Source organism: Bombina bombina, chromosome 5 (genome assembly GCF_027579735.1).
Source record: "Bombina bombina isolate aBomBom1 chromosome 5, aBomBom1.pri, whole genome shotgun sequence".
Classification (NCBI taxonomy): domain Eukaryota; kingdom Metazoa; phylum Chordata; class Amphibia; order Anura; family Bombinatoridae; genus Bombina; species Bombina bombina.
The window spans coordinates 867,750,954-867,759,781 of record NC_069503.1 but is presented as its reverse complement, the minus strand read 5'-3'; the positions used below and the strand labels follow the sequence as shown (position 1 = coordinate 867,759,781).

General features: G+C 37.3%; 1 protein-coding gene across 2 annotated transcripts in view; it reads left to right on the top strand.

Annotated features, from left to right (window-relative positions):
* Positions 1 to 4,717: 4,717 nt before the first annotated feature.
* The window catches only part of LOC128660913 (ras-related protein Rab-10), a 207,349-nt gene continuing 203,238 nt past the window's right edge, over positions 4,718 to 8,828 (top strand). For both annotated transcript variants that reach the window (XM_053715006.1, XM_053715005.1), the window contains exon 1: positions 4,718 to 5,032. In XM_053715006.1, the coding sequence (XP_053570981.1) occupies positions 4,918 to 5,032 (115 nt within the window). In that variant the 5' untranslated portion in view covers positions 4,718 to 4,917. The remainder of the gene's footprint in view (positions 5,033 to 8,828) is intronic.

The following is an 8,828-nucleotide window of genomic DNA, read 5'->3' as shown; positions in this document are numbered from 1 at the left end:
AATCTCAAAAATTCACCTCCAGGGGAGGAGGAGGAGAGTAATAGGTGCTTTGACATAGAGGCCAGCGGTTCCCTGAGCTTTTGGCATAAACCGATGACAAATACCACAGAGCAGGCAGGACAGGAGCAGGAATGGAAGCTGCAGGCCACAGAGTTACTGAGCTAGGTTGGTAGGCCTGACAGTATATAAAATGTATAAACACAACTCCAGGTAGGAGGGCAACGGGTGCCTAGATCCTCTTGGACACAGGGGCCAGCAGTTCCCAGAGCTTTTGGCATTGACAGAAGAAGACTACCACAGAGCAGGGAGGGCAGCAGAAGACAGCAGACTTACTGAACTAGATAGGTAGGCCTGACAGAACATAAGCCTAAAAAATAAAACTCCATGGGAGGAAGAGGGCTACACGTGCCTAGAGCCCCTTGGACACAGCAGGATTTGGCATTGATGGAAGAGGACCACCACAGAGCAGGGAGGGCAGGAGCAGAGTGGCAGCAGCAGTGTTACTGAACTAGCTAGATAAGCCTGACAGTACATAAGCCAAAAGCCAACAGGCCTACCTATCAGTCATAAGCTATTCTACCAAAGCAATATAATTATTAATAAACTAAACACACAGTTAACAGCAACTAGATACAAGTGTTTTTTGCACACAAATGGTTAGAATTTAATTTTACATTTTTTGGCACCCCCAAAAAAGCAGACAGGCCAGTACAGTCACGAGCTATGGTTGGCGACACAGCAAAAGTTTATGTGCCGCTTTTACATCAAAGTTTAACTGACTGCAATTAGATACAGTAGAAGTGTTTTGTACACAAAAAGTTTTAACGTTTAATTCTAAAAATGTTTGCACCCCCAAAAAAAGCAAGCAGCCCAGCAGGCTATGGCTGACCATACATTAAAAGTGTATGTGCAGCTTTTAAATCAAAATTTAACTGACTGCAATTAGCTAGAAGTTTTTATGCACAAAGGGTTAATTAAAAAAAATGGCACCCCCAAAAAAGCAAATAGGCTGCCCACACAGTGAAAGTTAACTTTCTGTGCAGCTTTTAAATTGACCTTTTAACTGAATGCAATAAATAAATATTTTTCTGCACACAAAAACAACTAGACAGCGCTGATTTGCTAAAATGAAAGTATTTCAAAATAACTGAAATAAAAGGGCAGTCTGCAAAGGCTTAGATACAAGGTAATCACAGAGGTAAAAAGTGTATAAATATAACCGTGTTGGTTATACAAAGCAGGGGAATGGGTAATAAAGGGATTATCTATATTTTTAAACAGTAAGAATTCTGGAGTAGACTATGCCTTTAAGCTACAACAACACTAAAATAAAGAAATGTATAAGTACACTGCACTTTAAGAGAAAAATAAAACAGATTATGCACAATTTTACAGAAAAAGATAGCATAGCTAGGTCAGATAGGCACACACAGCAAAAACAAGAAGTAGACTATAAGATAGCTGATGTTCAGTAGCCTCCTTATGATAGGTTAACCATGGATTGGACAAGCTTGTTTGGGATATAATGACTGACTTACTGGCCTTCGCATGAATCATTTAGTAATGTTCACGATTGGACAGGGAAAGTTGTACACATGAATGGTCAGACCCTCTGTACATCACTGCAAATAAAGGAGCTCATTTATCCAACGATATCAGCTCTTTCCCCCTATCCTGTGTTCTCTGCCTATTTTTTTTTAATTTCCTAATGAAAACTAGAGATTTTGTTTTGTCAACCTCCATATGCAGAAGAAGGCAACCCTTTAATTGCTGAATTCATTCTTGTGCAACACCAACAGGCTAAAATCTGAATTTGAAACAAATTACACTAATAAACATGCAAAAAATTTGTTACGGTCAGATTTCGGCCCCATTTCCATTAATTCCCTTGATATGCCACTGAAGGCACGAATAGACCGAAAATGAAAGCACATCTAATGTATATAACTAGCATAGGGGAAAATGCACGATGTTATTATAAATATTTAATGTCTCAGTTGGGCATAAAACACAAAGCAAAGTGAGCTACTTAAATCCAGATCTTAGTGTGTTGCACTTTCACAAGAGCCAAAAGCTGCAAGGGGCCACCTTCTTCCGCATTCGGCGGTGAATGAATCTAATTTAAAGAATGTTTAATACCATTTATTTTTGTGTAAAAAGTGTGAATTACAATTTAGCTTTTTTAGTCTTCCTAGGGAAGGTGGGACAAAGTACAATTATTACACAAAAATAAATAGTGTTTGTTTGTTTGTTTTTTATTGAGGTTTAGATCTGCCATAAATACAATACACACAAACACAAAAGAGTTTTACAAAACAGCAACAGTAAAGTTTACATTGCCCAAGGTAAAAAGTAATAAGATCGCAATATAATTATGCCATAGTATTACAGCGTATGTAGTAAGAATTTAAGATGATCTAAGATAAAGTGCCGATCTATATGTAAACCTTCTAAGTGAAATTCCTTAGGCCTCTCTAAGAAACAGTGTTTAATGGCCCTTTAAACATTTTTTTCTTGAACCTAAAAGAGGTTATTTTAAAATAATTTGCAATGTGCTAAACATGTTTGCGTACTAATAAAAACAATAATTAATTTCCTCCCTTGAGGAAATGTGTCCCTTTCCTACAATGGGCCAGATTATGTGTGGAACGCTATTTAACGCTCTCGCTCGAGCGTTAATTGCACAAGAATTAAGCTCTTTGCACTCGTTGGGTTGCCCTCGTATTATGAGTTAAAAGCTGAACTTAGAATATTGTGTGGAGCAAAAAAAGTGGGAAAAACACATAACACCCATCTCGCGCGCAAACCCTGTTGCATATTCTCCTGTGCGCTAACTTGACATGAAAATATGAATATTTCACATTCCTATGTTTTTTATAACTTTTTTGTGCAATATTTTTTTTTAATTATTTTTATTGGATGGTGTTATTACGAGTGTAGTTTGTAATGTATTTTTGTGTTTGGTGACACTTTTTTGCTTCGTGAAACAGTTAAAGGGACAGTATACACTCATTTTCATATAACTGAATGTAACAGACACTACTATAAAGAATAATATGCACAGACACTGATATAAAAATCCAGTATAAAACTGTTTAAAACTTACTTAGAAGCTGTCAGTTTAGCTCTGTTGAAAAGGTAGCTGGAAAGCCCACTGCAAGTGGGAAATAAGACACTCCCCCCCTCCCCCTTCTTTTGCATATGAAAAGACCCTTTACACAAACAGGAGCAAGCTGGAGTAGGTAGCTGACGGTATTCACATAAAACTTAGGGGCTTGGTTAGGAGTCTGAAAATCAGAGCAATGTTATTAAAAAATAAGCAAAACTATACATTTAAAAAAAAAACCAACTTTATGGGCTATATAAATAGATTATCTACAAAACATTTATGCAAAGAAAAAATGAGTGTATAATGTCCCTTTAACCGGAGCTCTAAGTATAGGGTTATCATTCTAGCGTAAATTGCGATTGTGCTCATGCAATGGCGTTTATTTTCAACTTGAAATACCAGCCATAAACCCGACGAGAGCAAACACCTGTGATAAACCCCTTATCGCTTGCACGTAACTGTTAGTGCTCCACTAGTAATCTGTCACTATATGATTGTGGGAGTTGTCATAATTCGCCAGTAAGCAAATTATCCATGAAGATATTTATGTATTTCTTTTTTATTTCAGTGTCACTAAAACAGCCTTAACTCTTCCTCCAAATGTTAAAGGGACACTGAACCCAAATTTGTTCATTTGTAATTCAGAAAGAGCATGCAATTTTAAGCAACTTTTTAATTTACTCCTATTATCATTTTTTCTTCGTTCTCTTGCTATCATTATTTGAAAAAGAAGGCATCTAAGCTTTTTTTTGGTTTCAGTACTCTGGACAGCACTTTTTTATTGGTGGATGAATTTATCCACCAATCAGCAAGGACAACCCAGGTTGTTCACCAAAAATGGGCCGGCATCTAAACTTACATTCTTGCATTTCAAATAAAGATACCAAGAGAATGAAGAAAATTTGATAATAGGAGTAAATTAGAAATTTGCTTAAAATTCCACGCTCAATCTGAATCACAAAATTACATTTTTGGGTACAGTGTCCCTTTAAAGTCAAAAGAAGTCATTAAAAACAACAATCCTCAAATTGTGGTTTATTAATTAAACAAATTAATAAAAAAAATATGATTTCATTTAACTAGGTCAGAGTAGCTACCTCATTAGCTACCTCATGAAGAGCAAAGCCAAAAGTTGAGCAAATGGAAATTCAGGTAATTATCGTTTCTATGAAAAATTGTCATTGGTTTTAAACTCAGCATTTTATTACTAAGTTTTAAATATCTGAGAACCTGAGCTGACCAAAAAAAAAAAAAAAATCCCACAAAAACAAAAAATATACACAAATCAAAAGTTTATATGAATTTACTCTTTAGATGCACAAAAATGTGGCAACCGTGTATCAGAACTCTGAGGTATTTTTAACATAGAAAGCTGCTGCATATTTGCATAATACAATAAAATAAATAACTTCAGTGAGGCATTCTTTCCAATCCTTATATAGTCTGAGGAAGTTTATTGACCAAATCTTAGTGTCCAGGATACGGATTAGTTGTATAGTAGTATATATAAATGTAAATATAAATGTAGTATAGCAGCAGTAGGGGTTCTGAAGGGCTTTTTTCTCACTTCCATCTGGTTAGCACATCAGCTCCCAGCCCCCTTCCCAGCCTGCCCTAGTCTAAAGGAAGAAGCATTGCACAATGAAGTGCTTCACAATGCGGAAGCAAAGCTTGTGCTAGTGTACAGCATTACTCTGCCTATATCCTCTGACTGTAACTCTCACACAGCTATTTAGCAATTAATAATAAGTTAGTACGCGTTGCTAAGCTTAGGCAGTGAGATACCTAGCGAACTGCCTTATCTGAACATGACAACGAACTTGGTGGCAAAGCTGGTGATGACAGGAGACTCAGATGTAGGGAAAACCTGCATTGTCACCAGATTCACGGACAACACTGTCCCCTCCTACATCTCAACAGTAGGTAAGTGATTACAGCGAGGAATGATGGGAAGTGGCTCAGGTGGGGCTATCACTTTGTTTTAGTCCTTCACTTGTGCAGACTGAAGCAGCAATAATATATGATTTAGCAATTGCTTTGCCTGTGTATGATTCTGAACTTCCCCAGCAGTGTTTTGTTTGTTTGTTATAGAACTGATTATGGCAATTTATTGTGTACTTTAAAATAATAATGCCGTTTTTTTAAAAACATGTTTTATTATTATCACAGTTTTTAATAGATTTAACTAATTAAAGCAATATTTTTTCCATTGCAGTTTCTCAGATAATGCATGGAGATGTCAACTTATTAAAATGACTTTAAATATATTTAATGACACATTACATTTGTTAATATATTTTGCATAGTAAACCAATTTACTGCTATATTAACATGGGTTAGATAAGACCACAACAGTATTATATATATAGTTTTTGTTTGTATTACCTTTTATACTGGTATTTTCAAACTATCACACTGATGTAGCAGGCGTTATTGGGAATTAGAGAGAAATCAAAAATATGCAGAATATGCAGTGCTTGTTTGATTTCCGGTTTTTCAGCAGATAAGGAAATCACAAATTTGTTAGAATATTTGTGCATGAAACAGTAAGTGTCTACTGATATCTAATGCATTAAAGGGACAGTAAATCTAGCAAATAATGTTATATAAGTCTGCACATAGTGCAGAATTATACAACATTAATTTAGGGCCAGCTTTCTAAAGCAAAGGGTTAGAGAGATATTTTACTACGAAAACAGAACGCAGCTCCTGGCTCTTCTGAGCGGGTCTGGTTTTTTTTTTACCAAGCGTATTGCGGGCACGCTGTCTAATCACAGCGCCCGATCTTGCTATTAAACTCAATGTAGCTCACTCCCGCTCTGGTCTGGTAGCAGGAGCGAGCTACATTTAGTTTAATAGCACGATCCTTGTTTCTCCCCGTGGCGTTCAGCCCCTTTGCATAAACATCACGGCCCGGGGGGGGGGGGAGAACAAGGATTCATTGTTTAAAGAATCGTCATCTGTCAATCAATTAGACAGTATGGCGGATGGGAGAGCTGCGCTTATCTGTGGTGCAGTAAAAAGGTAGAAATTTAAGAAAATAAAACAATTTTAAAAATTTCATAAATTAAACTGATGCTAATTTTTAAAAGTCTATACCATGCCGTAAGGATGTCATGTTAACTTGACATTCACTTTAAGTTTTCCACATCTATGTCTAATTTATAAGTGCATACATGGAGCCAAAAGCTTATTACTATAAAAACAATATACTTGCTATTATCTGAGTAATTCATGCAAACGTGTCTGAACCCATGGCTAAATCACCCAAAAGATTCCATGACTCATGGACACAAATAAAGAGAAACAGTTTTTTGTAGCACTGGTAACATACTGTGAAATCTTACAAACAAAAAGTAGGTCACATTCATGTTATTGGTGGTTGCTTGATTTGCACATCTATTTCAGCTGTCTTTTATTTTAAAGGAGCAGCACCTATTTCAAGTCTTCCAGTTCTTCCTGATTTGATAAATGCCTCTCTTTTTAAAATTGTTCTATAGAGTTTTCTTCTGTAGTAGTTTGTGGGACGTTGAGCATATGCCAAGTGCAGGGCTGAACAGTACTGGTAAGATTACTTTTAAAGGGACAGTCTACTTGAAAATGTTTATTGTTTAAAAATATAGATAATCACTTTATTACCCATTCCACAGTTTTGCTTAACCAACTCTGTTATATTAATATACTTTTAACCAGAGGCGTAACTAGAAACCACAGGGCCCAGGTGCAAGAATCTAAGAAGGGCCACCCACCCCCGAATAAAAGTGAATTTGATATATATCTTTTTTTCTTTAACATTTAACACAGAAAAAAAAAATGTGAATTAGATTACATGTCTGCAAAAGGAGGTACCCTGTGCCCACAGTCTGTGAGATGGTCTGACCCCCTATTACTGTATATAGTGACACTGTTTAACCCACCAGTACTGTATATAGTGAGTCAGTGACACAGTCTGTAATCTGCCGGTGAGATGGCTGGCCTGACCCTACCTGCCCCAGTAATTTATAAAGTGACCACAGTAGTCTGTGACATAGTCCAGCCCCCCATACTGTATATAGTGGTACTGTTTAGTGACACTGTTTACCCCCACCCCCACCCCCACCCATGCTGTAGTAACAAGGTCTGTAATTTGCTGGTTCCACAAACATACACACACACATACATGCATAAATACACACACACAGTCACATACATACATACCCGCACACACATAAACACCAATGGGTAAAACAGAAAGACTAACCCCTGTAGTCAGACACACTAGTGAAGCATCACGTCACACTCACATGATATCAGTGCAGGCAGTGGCAGGTCAACTATTTTCATTTCATTTTTTTTTTAAGCTGGGCCCCCACCTTTGGGTGCCCAGTCGCAATTGCGACCTCTGCACCCCCTGTAGTTTCACCCCTGCTTTTAACCTGTGAGATTACCTTGTATGTAAGCCTCTGCAGTCTGCCCCCTTATCTAAGTTCTTTTGTCATACTTGTATTTTAGCCAAACTACTCATGTGCTTTCAATTTGGACTGTCATGTCCCTCTAACAGGAGAAATATTTTCTTCAAATATAGTATGTTCCCATCAGTATTAGATTCATGTATCTGACAGTGACAGCCAAAGCCTTTCTATGTACTTAGTTTTTGGTGTCAGTCTGTGTATATTTTGAGGTTGCTTATGTTTACATAAGAATAAAGAGTATCTGGCACTAGACAGTAGCAGTGTATCAACTTGGGCTTATATATAAATGATATATTTGAGATATGAAAAAATAAAACTAGGAGGCAGATTTTTAGTGGTGTGTCTGTGAATGGGTTCAGCTTTGATAGTGTGCGTGCACCTTTACAATCTCATTAGTTAACTGTTTGCCTGTGGTGAAGTAAAAATAAAACAAAGACAGTCTTTTTACTCTAAGTACCCCATGTGTAATTGCAGATGTACTTTACATACACTCCTTCATTCACCACTTGAGAAACCAAAAAGTATTGAACAGAAATGATAATTATAAATAGAGGAGGGGCCAAAAAAAGATTCAGACTTTGGGACCCGATAAGTCTGTGTATAAAAGTTATTTTTCTCCATTTTTTTTCTTTTAAAATAAAGGTTACTTTCAGTTGTTAGAGGTGGTTGTATTGGAGAGGTGTGTTTTTGTGGTTGGGGTATTGTTTGTGTGTTAAATGGGGGGTTTCAGGGAGGTTGTCACAGTTAAGGGTCAATGCATTTCAGGGGTCTTGTTGCAGTTAGCGTTAAGTGTGCTGGTTGCAGATAATTGTAAGGGTTAATTGCTGTGGGGATTACTCATAGTTGCTTTTAAGATTAAAGGGACATGAAACCCAATTTTTTTCTTTCGCGATTTATAAAGTTGTACTGGTGCTGCTGAAGCAGTTGTACAACAGGGTTTAGGTGTTGTAGGGCTTTCTGTATGTGGTTGTACTGATGCTACTGAAGCAGTTGTACAACAGGGTTTAGGTGTTGTAGGGCTGTCTGTATGTGGTTGTACTGATGCTGCTGAAGCAGTTGTACAACAGGGTTTAGGTGTTGTAGGGCTGTCTGTATGTGGTTGTACTGATGCTGCTGAAGCAGTTTTACCACAGGGTTTAGGTGTTGTAGGGCTGTCTGTATGTGGTTGTACTGGTGCTGCTGAAGCAGTTGTACAATAGGGTTTAGGTGTTGTAGGGCTGTATGTATGTGGTTGTACTGATGCTGCTGAAGCAGTTGTACAACAGGGT